The sequence below is a fragment of the Theropithecus gelada genome, chromosome 4 (assembly GCF_003255815.1).
Source record: "Theropithecus gelada isolate Dixy chromosome 4, Tgel_1.0, whole genome shotgun sequence".
Lineage (NCBI taxonomy): Eukaryota > Metazoa > Chordata > Mammalia > Primates > Cercopithecidae > Theropithecus > Theropithecus gelada.
In genome coordinates this window covers 143,673,970-143,695,823 of record NC_037671.1, presented here as the reverse complement: position 1 = coordinate 143,695,823, position 21,854 = coordinate 143,673,970, and the positions used below count along the sequence as shown (strand labels likewise).

At 42.0% G+C, this 21,854-nt stretch overlaps 1 protein-coding gene across 3 annotated transcripts in view; it reads left to right on the top strand.

Moving 5' to 3' along the window:
- FAM184A (family with sequence similarity 184 member A) overlaps nucleotides 1–21,854 on the top strand; it is a 207,036-nt gene that overhangs the window by 68,697 nt on the left and 116,485 nt on the right. The window contains exon 1 of one of the 3 annotated variants that reach the window (XM_025382573.1): nucleotides 8,716–9,327. The exons of the other annotated variants lie outside the window; for them this stretch is intronic. Coding sequence (XP_025238358.1) covers nucleotides 9,160–9,327 — 168 coding nt within the window. The 5' untranslated portion in view covers nucleotides 8,716–9,159. Of the gene's footprint in view, nucleotides 1–8,715; nucleotides 9,328–21,854 lie in introns of those variants that run through there. 3 annotated transcript variants of the gene reach the window in all.

Here is a 21,854-nt window from a genome sequence, read left to right as displayed (position 1 = left end):
ATATCTTCTTTAGAAAAATAACAATTCAAGTCCTTTGTCCATATTTTAATTGTGTTATTTGCTTTTTATTGTTGAGTTTTAGAAATTTTTTATGCGCTCTGTATATTAATCCTTTATCAGAAGCATGATCTGCAAATGTTTTCTCATATTCCATGGGCTACCTTTTCACTCTCTTGTTAGCATCTTTTGGCGCATAAAAGTTTTTTATCTTGATGAAGTTCAAATTATCTATTTTTTCTTTTGTTGCCTATGCTTTTGGTCCATTAACTGTTGAGCTCACATCTCTATCCTAATTTTAATTCTTAACCTTAACTGCTATTGCTTGGGGTTAATTTAGGTTTTCTGGGACCTGAAACATACACAATTTGGGAAGGCTTAAAAAATACAAAGAATGTTATTTTTTACAAACTTTTACTTAATTTTATAACCATGTATCGTGTGTTAGGAGCCTCCACTTCTTGGAAAAAGTCATGCAAACTTGACAGCTCTCTGCTCCTCAGCCTCAGTGTCCTGTCTGTTTTACTTATGGATATTTCACATCCATCCTTTTTTTTTTGTACTCTCACTGCATTATTTTAGGTCAGTGGTTCATCATCTCTCGCCAGAATAAGTGCAATAGCCTGCTAACTAGTCTCCTGGTGTATAGAGTTGTCCCATAATCGATTTTCCACAGTCACAAGAATTATGTAACTAAAATGAAAATATGATTATTTCATGTTCCTGCTTAAAGCCTTCCAATGGCTCATGATTGCTTTCAGAACAGAGACCCAATCCTCTTGTCAAGGCATATAAGTCCCCCTTCCATGAGTAATCTTGATACCTGTTCCACCTCACATTCTGACATCCCTCTCAAACTGTGCTCTAGCCATATTACACTACTTGCTTTTCCCTAAATAGGTCATGCTCTCATCTAATCTCCAGGGCTTTGCCCCTTACCCTCCTTGGAGCTTGTGATCTACCTTCCTACCCATTTTACCTGAAAAACTCAGCCTTCAGGGTCCATTCAAGCATTACGTTTGTGTGTGTGAAGCCTTCTCTGACACCCACGTCTAAGTTAAGTGACCCTCTTGGAGTTCCTTTCACACTCACCCACTTTGTAGCACCTAATTCTTCATTTGTTCATCTTCACTAGACTTCTAACTTCTTCAGGATAGAGACTACTGTCCTGAAGAGACTACTTTTTAGTCATCACTGCAGCCTCAGTACCTGGAACACAATAGGCAGTCAACAAATATTTCTGCATAAACAATCTCAGGAAAGAAACAGGCACTAAGTATAGATTTCTTGCCTAACTAGTATCTCTCATTTTCTCTCTTTTGCATGCTAACTTTGCTAGATTTTTTTAAAAGTGAGGTTCTGGTGATGGGATTATGGGTGTGATGTGGTTTGGATCTGTGTCTCTACCAAATATCATGTGGAACTGTAATGTCCCATTGGAGGTGGAGCCTGGTAGGAGGTGATTGGATCATGAGGGCAAAGTTATCATGAATAGGTTAGCACCATCCCCTTGGTGCTGTTCTCAGGATAATGAGTGGGTGACTTATCATGAGCTCTGGCTGTTTAAAAGTGTGTAGCACCTGCCCCCCACCCCCCCACTCTCTCTTTGTCCTGCTCTGGCCATGTAAGATGTGCTTGCTTCCCCTTCACCCTCCTCCATGATTGTAAGTTTCCTGAGGCCTCCCTAGAAGCAAAAGCTTCTATGCTTCCTGTGCATCCTGCAGAACTGTGATCCGATTAAGCCTTTTTTCTTTATAAATTACCCAGTATCAAATATTTCTGTAAAGTAATGCAAGAATAGACTAATGCAGAAAATTGGTACCAAGGAGTGGGGCATTGCTATAAAGATACCTGAAAATGTGGAAGTGACTTTGGAACTGGGTAACTGTCAGAGATTGGAAGAGTGTGGAGGGCTCAGAAGAAGATAGAAAAATGAGGGACAGTTTGGAACTTACTAGAAATTGGTTAAGTTTTTGTGACCAAAATGTTGTTAGTGATATGAACAATAAAGTCCAGGCTGAGGAGGTCTCAGATGGTGATAAGGAATTATTGGAAACTGGAGTAAATGTCACTTTTGTTACACCTTAGCAAGTAATTTGGTTGGATTGTGCCCCTGCTCTAGGGATCTGTGGAACTTTGAACTTGAGAGTGATGATTTAGGGTATCTGGCAAAAGAAATTTCTAAGCAGCAAAGCATTCAAGATGTGGCCTGGCTGCTTTTCAATGAATGCTCATATGTGTGAGAAAAAAAATTATCTGAAACTGGAACTTATATTAAAAAGGGAAGCAGAGCATAAAACTTTGGAAAATTTGCAGCCTGGTCATGTGGTAGAAAGGAAAAACCCATTTTCAGCAGAGGAATTCAAGCAGGCTGCAGAAATTCACATAATGAAAAGAAAGGCAAATGCTGATAGCCAAGACAATGGGTAGAAGGCCTCCAAGGCATTGAATGTAACCTCTCCCATCACAGGCCTGGAGCCCTAGGAGGGAAAAATGGTTTCATGAGCCACACCCAGGGCCCTGCTGCCCTGTGCAGCCTCGAGACCCTGCTCCCAGCTCTGTCTCCAGTCTTGGCTCAGAGGACTCCAGATACAGCTTGGGCTGTTGCTTCAGAGGGTGCAAGCCATAAACCTTGGTGGTATTAAGCCTGCGGATGTGCAGAGTGCGAGAGTTGAGGCTTGGAAGCCTATGCCTAGATTTCAGAGGGTGTATGGAAAAACCTGGATGTAAGCAGAAGCCTGCTGCAGGGGCAGAGCCCTCATGGAGAACCTCTACTAGGGCAGTGCCGAGGAGAAATTTGGGGTTGGAGACCCCACACAGAGTCCTCACTGGGACATTGCCTAGTGGAGGTGTGAGAAGAGGGCTGCCATCCTCCAGCCCTTAGAATGTTAGAGCCATTGGCAGCTTGCACCCTGTGCCTGGAAATGCCACAGGCACGTGATGCCAGCCCAGGAGAGCAACTGTGGGGTGTGAACCCTGGAAGGCCACAGGGGTGGAGCTGCCCAAGGCCTTGGAAGCCCACCCCTTGCATCAGTGTGCACTGGATGTAAGACATGGAGTCAAAGGAGATTATTTTGGAGCTTTAAGATTTAACGACTGCCCTGCTGGGGTTCAAACTTGCATGGGGCCTGTAGGCCCTTCCTTTTGGCCAATGTCTCCCTTTTGGAATGACAATTTTTACCCAATGCCTATATGCCCTGATATGGTTTGGCTCTGGGTCCCCACTCAAATCTCATCTTGAATTGTAATCCCCATGTGTTAAGGGAGAGACCTCCTGGGAGGTGATTGAATCATGGGGACAGTTTCCCCCATGCTATTCTCATGATAGTGAGTGAGTTCTCATGAGATCTGATGGTTTAAAGTGGGACCTCCTCCTTTGCTTTCTCTCTCTCTCTCTCTCTCCTGCCACAATGTAAGATGTGCCTTGCTTCCCCTCTGCCTTCCACCATGATTGTAATTTCCTAAGGTCTCCCCAGCATGTTGGACTGTGAGTCAATTAAACCTCTTTCCTTTATAAATTACCCAGTCTCAGGTATTCTTCATAGCAGTGTGAAAACAGACTAATATAAAAAATTGGTACTGGGATAGTATTGCTGTGAAGATACCTAAAAATGTGGAAGCATCTTTGGAACTGGGTAACAGGAAGACACTGGAACAGTTTGGAGGACTCAGAGGAAGACGGGGAGATGTGGGAAAGTTCAGAACTTCCTAGAGACTTGTTGAATGAATTTGACCAAAATGCTGACAGTGATATAGACAACAAAGTCCAGGTTGAGGTGGTTTCAGATGAAGATGAGGAACTTATTGGGAACTGGAGTAGAGGTCACCCTTGCTATGGTTTAGCAAAGAGACCAGCAGGATTTTGCCCCTGCTCTAGAGATTTGTGGAACTTTGAACTTAGATGATTTAGGGTATGTGGCAGAAGAAATTTCCAAGCAGCAAAGCATTCAAGAGGTGACCTGGCTTTTTCTGAAAGCATGCAGTCATATGCATTCACAAAAAGATTATCTGAAACTGGAACTTCTATTTAAAAGGGAAGTCAAGCATAAAAGTTGAGAAAATTTGCAGCCTGACCCTGTGGTAGAAAAGAAGAGCTTACTTCTGGGGACAAATTCAAGCCAGTTGCAGAAACTTGCATAAGTAACAAGAAGAGGAATATCAGTAGCCAAGACAATGGGGAAAATATCTACAGAGCATTTCAGAAATTTTCCTGGCAGCCCCTCCCATCACAGGCCCCGAAGCCTAGGAGGAAAAAATGGTTTTGTGGGCTGGGCCCAGGACCTTGCCGCTTTGTACGGTCTTGGGACTTGGTGCCTTTTATCCCAGCCATGGCTAAAAGGGACCAGTGTATAGCTCAGACCATTGCTTCAGAGGGTGTAATCCCCAAGCCTTGGTGGCTTGCACATGGTGTTGGGCCTGCAGGTGCACAGAAGTTAAGAACTGAGGTTTGGGAACCTCTGCCTAGATTTCAGAGGATATATGGAAACATCTAGATGTCTTGGCAGAAATTTGCTGCAGGGGTGGAGCCCTCATGGAGAACCTCTGCTAGGTCAGAGTGCAAAAGGGAAATGTGGGGTTGAAGCCCCTACACAGAGTCCCCATTGGGGTAGTGCCTAGTGGAGCTGTGAGAAGAGGGCCACCATCCTCCAGACCCCATAATATTAGGTCTACTGACAGCCTGACCCGTGTGTCTGGAAAAGCCACAGGCACTCAACACTGGCCCGTGAAAGCAGTCATGGGGGTTGCACCCTGCAGAGCCACAGAAGCGGACCTGCCCAATGCCTTGGGAGCCTACTTCTTGCATCAGCATGTCCTAAATTTGAGACATGGAGTCAAAATAGATTATTTTGGAGTTTTAAGATTTAATGAGTGGCCTGTCAGGTTTCACACTTGCATGAGGCCTGTGGCCCCTTTGTTTTGGCCAATTTCTCCCAGTTGGAATGGGAACATTTACCCAATGCCTGTACCCGCATTGTATCTTGGAAGTAACTAACTTGTTTTTGATTTTACAGGTTCATACGTAGAAGGGACTTCCCTTGTCTCAGATGAGACTTTGGGCTTGGGCTTTTGGGTTAATGCTGGAATGAGTTAAGACTTTGGGAGACTGTTGGGAAGGCATGATTGTGTTTTGAAATGTGAGAAGCATATGAGATTTGGGAGGGAACAGGAGTGGAATGACGTAGTTTGGCTCTGTCTCCACTCAAATCTAACCTTAAATTGAAATCCCCATGTGTCAAGGGAAGGACCTGCTGGGAGGTGACTGTGATACAGAAGGAAAGTGCTGGAAAGAGAAGGGCACTGTCCCTTCAAATAATACAGAAAGGGGGAAGGGTGTGGTCCCTGGCTAGGGCTACACCTCCAGGCCTATGCCCATGGACCTAGGTGAGCACAGACATTTTTGTTTTCCTGCCCAAATGTTGCATTTCCCAAGACTACCCTGGCCTGCCACCCCCACCATCCTGTGCCTATAAAAACCTGGAGACCCTAGCAGGCAGACACAGGTGGCTGGATGTCAAGAGGAGCACATCAGTGGCAGAACACACAGGCAGCTGGATGTTGAGAAGAGCACATCAGTAGAGTAACACACAGGTGGCTAGATGTCAAGAGAAGCACATCAGCAGAGGGACACATAGGTAGCTGGACATTGAGAGGAATGCACTGATAGGCACCAGCATGCCAGCAGGCTGTCAATTGGCAGAACAACACAGAGTTTGACTGGGGCAGTCGGAGAAGAGCCTGGGCTGTCGAGTGGCCTGACTCCAGGGGAAAACTATCTCCCTTCTGGCTCCACCATCTGCTGAGAGCTACTTCCCCTCAATAAAGCCTTGCACTCATTCTTCAAGCCCACGTGTGATCCGATTCTTCCAGTACACCAAGGCAAGAACCCCAGGATACATATGTGATAAGGCAGGGGTCTAATTGAGCTGGCTAACACAAGCCACCTACAGACAGCTAAGCTAAAAGAGCACCCTGTAACACATGCCCACTGGGGCTTCAGCTGTAAACATTCACACCTAGACACTGTCTTGGGGTCTGAGCCTCACAGCCTGCCCATCTGTGTGCTCCCCTAGAGGTTTGAGCAGCAGGGCACTGAAGGAGTCACACTCCCATTGCATGCCCTGCAAAGGGGACAAGGGAACTTTTCCTGTTTCAGTTGGATCATGGGGGTGACTTCCCCCATGCTGTTCTTGTCATGGTGAGTGAACTCTCCCAAGATCTGATGGTTTGATAAGTGTTTGGCAGTTCCTGTCTCTCTTTCTCTCTTTCTCATCTGCCACCATGTAAGATGTGCCTTGCTTCTCCTTCACCTTCCTACATGTTGTAAGTTTTCTGAGGAGCAAAGTTTTCATGAATGGATTAGCACCATCCACTTGGTGCTGTTCTCATGATAGTGAGTTACCATGAAATCTGGTTGTTTAAAAGCGTGTGGCACCTCCCTGCTGTCTTTCTCCCTCCTGCTCCAGCCATGTAAATTGTGCTTGCTTCCCCTTCACCTTCAGCCATGATTGTAAGTTTCCCGAGACCTCTCCAGAAGCAGAAGCTTCTATGCTTCCTGTACAGCCTGCAGAACTGTGAGCCAATTCAACCTCTTTTCTTTATGAGTACCAGACTCAGGTATTTCTTTATAGCAATGTGAGAACAGACTAATACAGGGTGTCTTACCAGCTGAGCATCCCAAATCTGAAAACTCAAAATCTAAAATGCTCCAAAACCAGAAATGTTGGGTGCCAACACAACATTCAGAGGAAGTGCTCATTGGAACATTTTGGATTTCAGATTTTTGGATTTGGGAAGCTCAACCAGTAAGTATAATGCAAATATTCCAAAATCCTAAAAAGTCTGAAATCCAGAACACTTTGGGTCCCAAGCATTTTGAATAAAGGATAATCAACCTGTATATTATGTTTCATTATTTATATTAAATATAATTTCAATTGTGACTTGTTTTATCCCAGTGTAGTGGGGAAAAATATTAAATTCATGAAGTGACAGTGGATGTGTTTTGAGCATAGTATTTAAGAAAACGGTCCTTTGGGCTATGCCACACAGTGATGATGGAAACTCATGTGATGGAGTTCAGAGTGAATTACCAGTGGACCTGGGTCCTAACTTCTAATTATCAAGTCCGAAGAGGAAGGAGCTGGTAACACCGTCTCTTCTCAGAGGAAGCACTTGAGGAGTGAACAGGTTGGGTGACTCAACTAAGGCTACACATTCGTCTCCTTATTTCCAGTCTTACTCTCTTTCCACTTTATCATAGTGACAAAAACAAAGAACATCTTTGTCCTAGCAAGACTTGGCTATACAAATTTAGTGAAACAGAGAGAGCCTTTTGAGCATACATTTCTGCTTAGAACGTAAAGAATGTGAGTTCTAAAATGATTGTGAATCTTCCATGCCTAGAATTTGATGAAATAGCACTAGTTCCTAATTCGCTCTAATTTTATTTGATCATTAGTGCTTAAGAAAGGAGCAACATTTGCAGGATATTTGTTTCTGGCCATATGCTCCATTCAGAACCTTGGAGCTAGACGTTTTTCCTGGAAGGTCTGTTAAACCGCGACTGAGTACCTAGCATCTGGGAAAAGACGCAGCCAATTTCAAGTTTCCTTTCTGGAATTCCAACAGATCTGAAAGTATTTCAGGGTCCGATTAAATCTTCGCCTTGTTTAGATGTTGTCACATCCAGACAGTCTTTGTTAATTTCGCTCTCAATTAGTCTGTTAATATTCTCAGATTTATATTTTGGCTACTTGCATGCTAAAAAGAAATCGCATAGAGTTGGGGAATTTGGTTCTGCAAAACTGCGTGATAAGATTTTTTTAAAAACAGGTACAATTCTATGATTTTTAAAGTTTGTATTATCCATGCCCTAAAATGACTCACATGCTTCAATGCAGGATACAAAAAATATTTTAAAAAATCATTTGACTTGCTGGAGTAGAGATGTTAAGAGAAAATCAGTAGGGAATAACACATTTAGGAAAGGTGAAAATGCACAAATTATGACACATTTTGGCCCAGCTGCAAATCCTTAAAGCACTGATGTCTTGTTCCAAATTTTTCCCATTACTTTCACTCCAATCCTATTCTTACTTATTTCCAGCCAAGTAGTTTCATATGTATTTGTGTTGGGCTCCACTGGGGGAAAATAGCTATGCGGTGCTCCACCAGCTGACTGAAAAGGAGTGTTTCCTCCACACATACACTCAGCACTGAACTGGGGGCAGTGGTTGGGCACTCAGTAGGGGACGGAGGAGGGGGTCTAAGACAGTGTTACTATCAGTTGTGTGCCACTGGAAGGAAGGTCAGGGCAGGGAAATCTCCCTACTTCACTACTCAGGTCTCTGGGTTGGGCTTGCCGCTCTTCTTGGGGAAGAGCCACTTCTTGGGGCCCTGCACACAAGAGGACGCACGTGGAAAGGGTCTGTAAACCGACACCGGTTCTGCTAACCGCAGGTGACCACGGCACTGTCTTCTTGGGGAGAATTTTTCTTTTTACGTCAGGCCTCATGCTCGCCACACGGGGATCGCCGCCAGGGCTGTGCTGCCGGGTCCCCGCCACATGCTGGAAGCACTGGAGGCGCGGTCCCGGCGCGACCTCGCGAGGCGCCCGCACTGGCCGCAGGACTGCGGGACTGGCGGTGGCGGCGGCTGCGCGGGGCGGGGCGGGGCTTGGCTACGGGGAAATGACGTCGCCGTCCCCGCGCGCGCCCTGGTAACGGCGGGTCCCGCGTCCTCCTCCATGTCCCCGCCTACCCCCGCCGCAGCCCGCCCCGTCTCCTCCTCCCTCCGCAGCCTCGCCGAGTCCTCGGTGCGGGCTGCGAGTGGGACTCGGGGAGCCACTCTGTCCTCGACGCCTCCCCCGGGCGCGGGCTGAGGAGCCAGCGAGAGCAGACCCGGCCCCTGGCCGCCGCCGCCCAACCCCGGGCATCTGCCCCGCGCCGTTGTCCCCGCGGCATCGGGCCGGCGGGACCGCCCCGTCCCTTGCAGGGGTGACCCGGGGGTCGCGGGCGGGACGGCGCCTGCGACCGAGTCTGGGGGGCGCCGGGTGTCGGGTCGGGAAGTGGCCGCCGCGACTCTTGCCTCGCGGGCGTCGTTGCTCCGCGGGCCTGCCTCTGCGCGCGGGGACAGGTGCCCCGGCCGGGGTCTGTCGGGAAGATGGCGACCCCGGGCATGAGCTGGCAGCAGCACTATTACGGCGGCTCGGCGGCCGGGGTGGCCAAATTCGCGCCCTCGCCGGCCGCCGCGCAGCTGGCTGGGCACAGCATGGACTACAGCCAGGAGATGCACCTGAAAATGAGCAAGAAAATCGCCCAGCTCACCAAGGTAAGGGGCGCAGCGGCGGGGCGGGTGGCGACCCTGTGCGGGCCGCGCCAGACTCACCTGCCTGCCTGGGAGGCAGCACGTCTTGCGCCCGCAGCGAGGGGAACGCGACTCCTCCGCCGAAGCAACAGCCGGAGACACCTCCGAAACCCTGCAAACTTTGGTGTAACGCTGGCAACATGAATTTAAACTAGACTGCATGACGGCACGGTGGGTGTAAGGGACTTGCACCTGCTTGCCCTTTAAGGCTAAGCCAGCACAGAACAAATTAGGATTTAGTTCCTTTACTCCACAATACTAAATCACTTTACTGTTGCTCCCATGCATCTGCCAGGGCTCCACGAGGCATCACACTACAGTACCAGTTGAAGTACAGTACCGTATTTACGTAATATGACTCGGAATTAAACAGTATCTTACTGGTTAGTTAAGGGGAGACTCAACTTTCAGAGGAATGTAGAAGGGTAAAACATACCTTGAGTGCCGATTTGGGGCATTTAATGAGTCATTCCTTATGCTGACAAAATGTCAAACAAGGCTTATTAGATGAATCACACTGTGTCTGCATCTAGTTCAATGTTTGTCTATCGAAGGATAATTTTCAAGGAGCAGATAGCCGTCAAATTCAGCCACGTGTAGTTAGGACTGTAACTAAATCAGGGGACTTTTTTCTAATTTAATAAATGTCGATAATGAGAAGGAATTGGTATTTGTGAAGCAAGAGCAATTCCTATCAGTTATATTGCTCTGCTTAGATCTCACCAGCAATCTAGCAATACCTATCAGTAAGAAGTGATTTATGGTGTCTGAAAGTTAAGAAATGTGGTGTACCTTAATGTGTTTAAGCTGTCTCCTAACAGCTTGTTAGGAGAGTTCATATGCTGAAGAGAGATGGGCATCGTGGGGATTACTGCTAGATAGCCTCTGAGTCTGACTCAACTCTAGAGTTCTCATATAATCCCATTGCTGGTTGGCACTTTTGAGAGAGTGAAGTAAGACATGAGATTCCGAAGAGAGGAAAGGAAGGAAATGGGAGTGAAAAAAGGATGAAAAGAGAATAAAAAGATTTTAGTAAAGAAATGTGACTGAGGATAGAAAAGATAACATAAAAGGACTACAAAATGAGAGCACAAATGGAAGAGCAAAAGAAAAGGTACAGGTAGGTAACAGTTAAACTCAGCCAACGTCTTGTGAAGTTTTCTTTTTCGTCTTTTGTTTTATCTCAGCACTGACTCAGAAGTTGTTTGTGCGGTGTTTTGTTTCCTTTTTTGTCAGAGTATTGCATTCAGAGAAAGGAAGATCTAAGAAGGAATGATAGTAGTGTATCATCAGAACATTTACACATTTGGAGTCTAAAAGCCAGGCTTCCTGCAGCAGTGTTTGATCTTCCGAATACTGATGTCCTGAATGAAGCACATGAATATTTATTCTGATTTTCTCTTATGATGTGTCCATAACATCCACTGTTCTCATTTTAGATGTAACCCTCTAGAGCCCTACTGTAAGTAATAGGAAAACTCAGTAAATTGGTTGTGGGACTGTGTACTGTTTAATAAAAACTGTTGATCTTCAGTACATTTTTTTTCTTTCTACTTAACACTTTTTCAGTTTCCTGTTCTTTATCAGAAAAAAATAAGTCAGCACCACCGGTAAAGGTAGGTGTATTGATTGGAAGCTGGTATTTTCTCCCATTACATTACCCACCTCATATCTAATGAGACAAGAGGGTGCTCTCAGGCCAGTGCTCTCACACCGCTTGAATGCCTCATCTGATCTTTACTGAGTGTTACTTGGACTCTGTGGTTTTGTGTTTGTAGTTACAGTCTCTAAACACTCTCCACACCCTCTGCTAAGTACTTCAGACATTTAATCCTTCATACTAGCTTTCTCAGTGTCACATTTTGGACTGGATATTGTCACATTATTGACATTTTGGACTGGATAATGCCTTGTTGGTTGTGGGATATCCTGTGCGTTACAGGATGTTTAGCAGCATCCCTGGCAGTACTCAGTGGGTACCAGTAGCTACCCTCCCACACCCACCCCCAGTCATGACAGTAAACATGCCTCCAGATATTACCAGATTTTCCCAGGATGGGGCAAGGTAGTTGGGACAGAATCATTCCAATAAGAACCATTAACATATCCTGAAATATCTAGGGATTATCCTGCCTTGATTTACTAAGATAAGGCCTGAGAATGAAACAGTCTGATAATAGGACTCTGTTGCAGCCAACATCTTTCTATTTCTACAGACATATAATAAGACTTGCTTTCCTTATGTACCATTTTGAAAGTTGTCAAATTTTACAGTCATATACACTTATTGTAAATACTGTACCATAAGCATGACATCATGAATGTATATAAACATAGAGAGGGACTGTTACGAACTTTACTACTATCTGCCATATAGAATTTTTACTCATGAAGAGTTTATTCATATTAGCAGAGGTGCATTCCCACTATGGTTGGAGCTTGACAATGGCTTATATTTCATAATTGTACACTATAAACGTAACCATTAAAATTGGATTTTATTTCTTTTGGAAAGAAGTCAGTAGAACTCAACTCTTCAGCATTATAGCAGCAGCACACTTAAGAGCAGTGTGGGAACCTGACACACTGAGTTAAAATTCTCACTCCACCACTGACTACTATTGTGACCTTGAGCAAGCCATTAAACACTGTGCCTCAGTTTCCTAATCTTTAAAATAGGGATGATAATACCTGTTTTACAGAATTGTAGCGGCACATAGTAGGCTCTTCATTCAGGCTGTCACTCACTGAAAAGATATATACTAATATGAGTATTAATAAAATATGGATATTTTTTAAAATGCTTCTCTCCTTTTAAAATAAACCATTCTGCATTTAACAGCGTTGTATGATAGTGCACTTATTTTGAGAGTTTTCTGCTAAACTTTTTAAAAATATGTATATAGTAGTTATTTTTTTCTCCTTCGAATATCAAAGTTTAAAGATTTCACATTTATTCTGTATTGTGGTAGTATAGTACTGAAAATACAGTGTGCATGTTTCAAAGATTTGGCTCGCTATGAAAGGATAAGCATGAAAGTAATATATATTATAATTTTGCCCAGAGCGAAGCTCAATATATTTTTAACTAAAAAGTAGTCTTTGCTGTATGCATATTTGTTCAGATCCTGTTTCCTAAGAGCCTAACATAGCAACCTTCTCACGGTAAGGAGAACAGCAGTTCTTTAAGCACCTTTAATATAAGGGAGACTTTGGGGAATGTTACAGATACAGCTGGGAGCAAGACACAGTCTCTGCCTTTTAAAGGAAGCCTAGCATATTTGGGTCACTCATGTCAAGTTTTAAGAATTAATATTAGATTCTTGAGCTACATTATGGCAAGTTTCTGCAAATGTTAATGGCTGAACTATCTCAGGATAGGCAGTGAAGCTGGATGGGTTCAGTTATGTTTTATAAGACCACATTTGTATACTTCTGTGCTCTCCACTGTGTTGACTTTTCAGGATATTAGGTTGAAAGGCAGGCCTTGTGGGATGTAATTATAAAAGCTTTTTTTTTTTTGTCACTTCAAATTTTTTTCTCTTTTTGTCTCTTTCAATTTACTCTTTGAGACTGGTTCATCCTCTGCCATGGATTAACTTAATTTTTCTGGTTGCTCTTAGATAATACAAATCATCCTTCAGTAACAAAGTCACACATTCTCAATTTGATTATTAAAATTAAAATGCCCAGTACCAACAAGTAAAAACTGCAGACCAAGCCTGAAATAAAGATGAGGCTTCTCCCTTAACTGGTCTCTTTTTCTGTCTCTTGCAAGGAGGAAGCCAGTAACTGGGGAAGGGAGTATCATTGCCTTTTTTACTTCTTACCTGGTTTTCCTGCTCTTCCTGCTTTGTCTTGCCAGTTCTGGTTTCGGACCCTTCCAAAGTTGGACAAGGAAGAAGCAAAAAGAGGACAGAGGAGCAGCAAACTTTTCCTTGATTAGTGAAGAAGCTAGCTGGTGATTTAGTTTCAGTGCTTTTGTAGCCGTTGCAGAATGTTTAAACCTTGTTCTTTCACTGGAGAATCCTCTACCTCCCACCTCAGTGGCTCTAGATTTTCACCTGAATTCCTTGACAGTGAGAATTCCCTTACGTTCTGGTTGGTTGCTTCCTCCTTCCTCAGCCTCTTAGAGCTAGCAGTACCTTCACCTTCACTGTGCAGAGGTCTGTGCAAACTCTAGATGCCCCTCTTGCATGGACTCGTGTGATCCTACCCCAGGTTGCTCACTCTCCTGTAGAGGCCACATAGGGAGCACTCATTCTTTGCACAAACTCTGCTGGTGGTCCCAGTTCAGCCCTCTCTCTTGTTCTCACATGCCTCGTCATGCAGCTTCTCATCCTTTAGATTTTCCAGGGATTAATCAGGTACCAGGTCAGCATGTTCTTCAAACTGCTTGAGACACATGTCAAGTTCTTCAAGTCATCCGCGCAAAGCCTTTTTCCCTAGGCTTTAGATGTGGGACAAGCATCTTCCACCCTTCCCCCTTGAAGACACAGGCCCCTGTTACCACAGCTCTCCCCAGGGAAATCTCTGAAACCTATTCTGTAATCTCCTTGAAGCGCCACTTCACTGGTGGTGGGGGTAGACAGTAACACACCTTAGCACTCTTTTCTTTAGACTGCCTCTTCTCATTTTCGAGAATGTTCTGGCAGCTGCTTTGGAATGTCATTTCTGTTGTCTTTGGCTCTCAGCAGAAACTTCCCTTGTAATACCTTGTTGTGTTAGCTGCTTATCAAATGCCTCTTTAGTTGATTGCAGTTTTGATAGAGTCTATTTATCACTTACTAGTATAGACATAACTAATATATGGTACAGTGTAAGTTCCCAAACAGCAGGAAGTAGTTTCTTTTGTGTTTTCTGTGCTTAGCATCAAGTCCTCTTATTTAATACCCAGCTTATGGCTCTGCTACTAAAACTGTCCTGACCAACTAGCCTTGTTGGGCTTTCCTTGCTGTGCATTAGCATTGATTGTTGGTACTTCTTACTTGATGCTTAATAATGCAAACTTGCAAATACTGTTTATTGTGTTTATAAATATACTTTGTTTTCGTAATTTGACTGTGAGGTTCTCAGCTCTAGGGACTGTATCTTTTATTTCATGTAACCTTAATATGAATGGTTTGCGCATAGTACCAAAGCTTAATAAGTATTTACTGAAGAAGATAGTGGTCGTAATGATACAGCAAGTAATTTTGTTATACAATAGAGAAAGGCAGTATTTTTTTTTTTTTTTTTTTTTTTTGAGACGGAGTCTTGCTCTGTCACCCAGGCTGGAGTGCAGTGGCCGGATCTTAGCTCACTGCAAGCTCCACCTCCCGGGTTCACGCCATTCTCCTGCCTCAGCCTCCCGAGTAGCTGGGACTACAGGCGCCCGCCACGTCGCCCGGCTAGTTTTTTTGTATTTTTAAAGTAGAGACGGGGTTTCACCGTGTTAGCCAAGATGGTCTCTATCTCCTGACCTCGTGATCCGCCCATCTCGGCCTCCCAAAGTGCTGGGATTACAGGCTTGAGCCACCGCGCCCGGCCAAAAAGTAGTATTTTTTAGGAATTGTAGCTACTACTCTTCTGGGTTAATGATAGATCATTTCAACTGAGTTAAATTATTCCTAAATATGTAAATGTTTATTGACTGCCCTTTAAACTGCTTCAAAAAGCTATTTTATTTCTTAATATATTTTTGATGTAAAAAATAAAAATATAAAGTTCTTTGTCTACCTTATAAGTATTTGTCATTTCAAAGTGTGGGTAATTAATATACTAGTTTGTTAGCAAATGTAAAAGAGCTTTGTGATTAGTCATTTTATACTAACTCTGCTTTTACTATATCCAAAACCAAAATGTGTTTATATAACACCAAAACCAGTGAATTTTTCAAATAATACTATTGTCTCTTCATGAAATAAATGATTTTTCACTAATTGGTTTGTTTGAATTACCTAGATACTCTTTCATAATAATTCTGTGTTGCTTATGACTTGAGTCTTTGAACAAGAGTGGTAAGTGGCCTCATAAAACATAGCAATTGGCTGAGTTTCACCTTAGCACTAGTACATGCCAAATGCAGCATCTCTTTTTCTTTGTTACATTGCAGCTTTGCCATGCTGTTATGCAGTGGCTTGGATGTAATCTTTTAGTCACAGTTGAGTGGTTTGGATTAATTTCTTGCATTTTACTAATGGACACAAAAGCATAGTATCCTATTAATTAATTGGTCACAAACTTACAAAGGGACTTCCTTTAGAGTTAAAGGTTAAAGGTTTAGGTCAGGTGCCCTCGCTCACGCCTACAATCCCAGCACTTTGGGAGGCCAAGGCAGGCAGATCACTTGAGGCCATGAGTTGGAAACCAGCCTGGCCAACATGGTGAAATCCCGTCTTTACAAAAAATGCAAAAAATTAGCTGGTGTGGTGGTGGGTGCTTGTAATCCCAGCTACTTGGGAGGCCGAGGCACGAGAATTGCTTGAGCTCAGGAGGTAGAGATTGCAGTTGAGATCATACCACTGCACTGAAGCCTGGGTGACAGAACAAGACTCTGTCTCAAAAAAAAAAAAAAAAAAGATTAAAGGTTTAGACTTTAGACTGTGACCAAGCTGACCCTCTCGTTCTCTCATTTTATAGGTATGGAAGGTGAGGGCCCAGTGTCATTTGAAGATTACTCAACCTGAACTCACATTCAGGTCTCTAGATTGGTCTGGGCGGGGGTGGCCACACTAACAGGCCTCTTTTCCCTGTGTCTGTCTTCTTTCTAATATTACTGATTCAGTGTGAGACCACAGAGTTGTTGTTTTTCCATGTTGGAACCATGTTTTACTTACCATTTGAATCACAGATTTTTGATAAGGGTGAAACCAGCCTGCCTCTCCTCTGTATACTTTCTGTAGAACTTTCTGGGTTTATAGGTTGTATGTTTTGTATACTATGACTTGGTCACTTTGTTTTTTTTGGTTTTTTTGTTTTGTTTTTTGAGATGGAGTCTTGCTCTGTTGCCCAGGCTGGAGTGCAGTGGCCGGATCTCAGCTCACTGCAAGCTCCACCTCCTGGGTTGACGCCATTCTCCTGCCTCAGCCTCCCAAGTAGCTGGGACTACAGGCGCCCGCCACCTCGCCAGGCTAGTTTTTTTTTTTTTTTTTGTATTTTTTAGTAGAGATGGGGTTTCACCGTGTTAGCCAGGATGGTCTCGATCTCCTGACCTCGTGATCCGCCCATCTCGGCCTCCCAAAGTGCTGGGATTACAGGCTTGAGCCACCGCGCCCGGCCGACTTGGTCACTTTGTAACAGGTTTTTTGTATGTGCTGCTAGCTTAATGTCATAATATTTTCACGTTTTTATTAACAGATTTAGTCATTCCAAACAAACATATTTAAAATAACATTAACTTAGAGACTGCCATACTTGGTGTGAAAATTACTACTATGGTTATTTTAGATGTCTTTCTTTTGACTGCTTTCATTCTTGATTAGATTGTTGCTTAGACCTCATTCCTAAATGCAGTAAATTGCAAGTTTTCCAGTTTTTATCAACTTCACTATCTGTTTTGTTTGTTTATGAAAATCCTTTGGTAGCCTCTAATCACCAGTCTTAAAAAGTGTTATGAAAGATAAAGATTCAGCAAGAATATGTGACTGGAGTAATTTCTTCATTTTAATTGATAAGCTCCCTATACTTTAACTTTTAAAATTGTGATATTTTTGAAAATTTTGTATCTCTTCAATGTGAGATGAGAATGGAGAATAACCTGGGTCTAGTTTGTGGAAGAAAATAGGAGGTAATGGGGCCAGGGGAGTATTGATAAAATACTTTTATTTTGCGCTTTCAATTGATCTTATGAGTTTTTTCTTTTTAAGAAAATCTTTATAAGCATTCAAATAAATTTGAATATTATGCCGTGAAATGGAAAGGATGTGAATGACAGGAGTTCGTAATGCCATTCTTTTTATTCACCACAGGAAGTTTCTAATCTGCAGGCCACTTTAGAATGTAAAGGACATTAAGTAAATGTCGGAGTCGGTTCGCCATGTCCTTTTTTGGAGATAGACACCTATGGGAGACAATTACTAATTGAATTCAGGATTAGATAAATAGATAAATAAAAACAGCAACATTGAGATCCCGTCTCTACTTTTTAAAAAATAGAAATAAAGAAAACCGATGTTATAAATGGTAGTTTGATATGGGAGAATCATATCAAACTATTAGGTTTATATTTTATATGTCAAGTGTGGTCTAAACCATAGGGGACTTTTTAGATTGACCTAGAGACTTAATGGTCCTTCAAAATATTGGAAAATATTCTTTGACTATCAATTAATATATAAAAGTGAATTTTTGAAACAATGATATTTGCAAGTTGGAGATTGCCAGTTGTAGTATTTTGGTATGCTTAACATTTAAGACCAAAGCAAATATTTTAGAAAATCTGTGATTCTTAACTTTTAACTAAATTACATTGGTGAACAACTGTTATTTGTAGCCTTATTTCACCAAGGATTACATCTTTCTTTTCTACAGAATCTTCAACGAGAATGTATAAAAAATAGTGAAGTTGAATATATGAATTTTTTATCCCGTATCTTACAGTATTATCTTGAGATGTAAATGGAGGCTGAAGCGATCAAAGGATCTCTAATACATGGAAAAACAAAAGACTTAGTGATCAACAATCATATGTGGAATTTGGATATTTTAGACTTGGCTACTGTGTGCTACCTCATTTAATTGTAAAGGAGATAGTACTTCTAATGATTTTTTTAATTGCTAATCTGTATTTCCTTATTTATATGTACCATCTCTATACTGAAGTTTAAGGAAGTTGGAAACTAAAACATTTCATCTATAAAGTACATTACTAATATTTAAATTATCAATAAAATTGATAATTTTAGTAAAAGAATAGGATAAATTCCTATTTATGCTAAATTATTAGAGAATGAGTTATTTCAGTTAACTGGAAGTTTCCATAGCAGTTAATAATTTTTCACTTTCTAATATAGTATACTTACATTTACATCATACCATTCATATATCACACTGGAGTTCTTCATCAACTCCAGATCACTGTTAGGATCATCAGTGCATATACAGGAAATTGGACCAAGCTTATACTAGTCCTATTAGGCCAGACCTATGAATGCTGATATTTAATTTCTGAATAAATTGTTACTTGCCCTTTTACTTTTCATGTCTTTCTTATAAAATGAAGTGCCACATTTGAATATTTACAAATTCTAGACATTGGCCTTGGTGGTTGAGCAGATTTTATTTATTCTGGCGAATGTGTGTCTGTGTGTTCACAGGTATTTGCATTTTTCATCCTGCAGCTCCTTCAGCACAGTTTTAAAGATTCTCATTTCTTTCAGAAAACATTTTATGACCAAAATACTAAACAGTATTGTTTGCCTACTTTTAGATGTTTCACCTAGTGAATTTTGGGAGTAAGGTGTGTGTGTGTGTGTGTTTAATGGTCTACTCAGAGTAATAAAATATACTTAGATATGACCAAAGTAGAACATATAGGTCTATGTGTTTGGTAAACTTGTTGAATGCCTACTATATGAAAGACATTGTGCTTGGTACTATTAATTATTTAATACTATTTATTATTCCATTTCAGGCTATGTATTTAGGTTGGTGCAAAAGTAATTGCGGCTTGGGCCTTTATTTTCAATGGCAAAAACCTCAATTGCTTTTGTGCCAACCTAATACTTTACTTATTTTTTCCGACTGACTTGAGTAAATGTATCTGGAATATATTAATCGTATATTTTAGTTACAACATATTTATCAGTACACTAATTCTGACAAATTTTAAATGTGTAATCATGGGCAACTTTTTCTATTTGGTGTCATTCTTTTTGGGTAGAACTTATATACATGCTTTTCTTGGATAAAGAAACTATGCTGATGCCTTGTAAATTCTCTAATAAGGTTTTGATGCCTCAGTTGACATATTCTGGTTACAAATCTCTAATATATTTGGCTGGGGGGTAGAGCAGGTAAAAGGAAATTTCAGTCTTGGAAACCCTGGAGTTAATGTGTTTGTGTTAGGTTTAGGTTTCTCATGGGCAGCCGGAGGGCCACATTGTTCCCAGAGCCAAACGGCCCAGTCAGGCAGCAGTGCCCATCATATGGGTCACAGGTGTGGTTCAGTAAGTTAGGCATACCCTTATTTGAATTTCACCTTCACCACTTCCTATTGTTTGACTTTAATACATATTTTAACCACTCAGGGCTGTGTTGTCCTCATCTATAAAATGAGAATAACAAAGCCTACTTCATAGAATTATTGTAAAGATTAAAGGAGATAATTGATGCGGGAGAGAGGAGTCGGTTTGCACCCACTATCCCCTCCTGACTTGGTTTAGCCTCTGCTGACATACTCTTTAATGATAAAGTAGGTTTTTAGGCCAGGCACGGTGGCTCACACCTGTAATCCCGGCACTTTGGGAGGCTGAGGTGGGTGGATCACAGTTGAAGTCAGGAGTTTGAGACCAGCCTGGCCAACATGGTGAAACCCTCTACTAAAAATACAAAAATTAGCCGGGTGTGGTGGCACATGCCTGTAATCCCAGCTACTCTGGAGGCTGAGGCAGGAGAATCGCTTGAACCTAGGAGGCAGAGGTTGTGGTGAGCTGAGATTATGCCACTGCACTCCAGCCTGGGTGCACGGTGAAACTTCATCTCAAACCAAAAAAACAAAAACAATAGTTTTTTATATATCTTTATTTTGTTTGTTTATTTATTTTTTAGAGATGGGGTCTGGCTATGTTGTCCAGGCTGGTGTACAGGGGTGTCCTCACAGCTTGCTGCAACCTTACACTCCTGGGGTCAAGTGATCCTTCCACCTCAGTTTTCCGAGTAGCTGGGATTATAGGTGTAAGCCACTGTGCCCAGCTGTATTTTCTTTTCTGATGGATATATAGTCTACATTGTTAGGGACCATAGCTGTCAAGTAGAGGTTGAGCAGCAAATAAAATATAGTCAGTTCTCATTATTCGTAGTAGTTGTATTCCATGGTCTAGGGAGAATACAGAGCTAGGTTCCTGACACCCTGTGGTCACAACATTTTCACCAACTGATCAATGTATAACCTTGTTTAATGTGTGTTTCTGTTTGAAACACCTTTTAAAATATATATTGATGCATTAACAGTGAACCCACAGCCAAATATCACTGTAACTCATGCCTGAACAAAGGTTATTTAACACACCTCGAGTGTTAGATTTTGGGGTTACATATAAATTTTAGCAAGTAAGATAATTTACAAATATGGAGTCCATGAGTAGAGAAGATCAACTGTATCTAAAAATGGAGGCACAACTTTGCATCTGCTGTTTTCTTAGCTCCTGCTGTTTATTAGCTATTGTTAGGGGCCTAAGTGACTATGACTCTTATTACCACCCTAAACACCCTCATGTGAGTGTGACTTTGACTCATTATCTCGGTAAACACCCTCAGATGAAAGGGGTGGAAAGGATAGGGGAGGCTGAAATACTAATCTTTTGTGTGAGTTGGCAATCACCTACAGGCCACCCTACAATCATAAGCATGGGATAAAATTCTTTCCTTGTATGTTAATTGTAATCTTCAAGATCTAAAATTAAATCTATCACATTGCCCTAGGTCAGAAAAAGGAAAAAAAATATGTAAATGATTCCAGGGCATGGAGCAAAATCTTTAAAAAATAATTTATTTTAGTTTAAATAAAATCTTTAATAGTCATCATTTGCCTAAAACATGTTTGCAGTTACTTCTTTTCTAGCATAAATTGTCACTGTAGGAGTTGGTTTTATTAAAAGTCTTTGTCTAGGTACCTAAGGATAAGTTGAGATCTTATACAGTTCGAGGCTATAGCACATTTGGTTGGATGTTTCTGAATTAATCTTATGCCACATACAGAAAACTTTTACAAAACTATTCAAATATAGAATGTCTTAGGCAGTTAGTCTTACTGGTTTCTATCTTGATATATGCCTTCCTTAAATGACCTAGAAGAATGTGCATTTTCAGTGTTTTTAATGGTAGCGTATATTCATATCTGTCCACACCTTCTTGTTTCAACCCCCTAGTAATTATGAGAAAAAGGAATCCAGTTAAGAGTACTACTAGTACTACTGTGATCATGAGGGAGTTGGCAAAGATAACTGTCCTGGAATAAAAAACAATTTGATCTGAAGCCAAGCTCATTACTGTAATATTGCTCTATTTAGGACCATGTGTATCTTTAACCTTCAATCCTGAGTCACTGTTGCTATTTGCTCTCTCTATTCTTACTTCTGGATTGTGGAGCATTGCTAGAGAAAATTATGGAACTGGACTGTAGCACACAGTGGCACCGCACCCCCAAAGATGTTCACATTCTAATCCTAGAACCTGTGAAGATGTTATCTCACGTTAGCGTATGTGGTTAGGTTAGGGATATTGAGATGGGGAGATTATCCTTGACTGTTTGGATGGGCAACTGTAATCACAAGGATCCTTCTAAGTGAAAG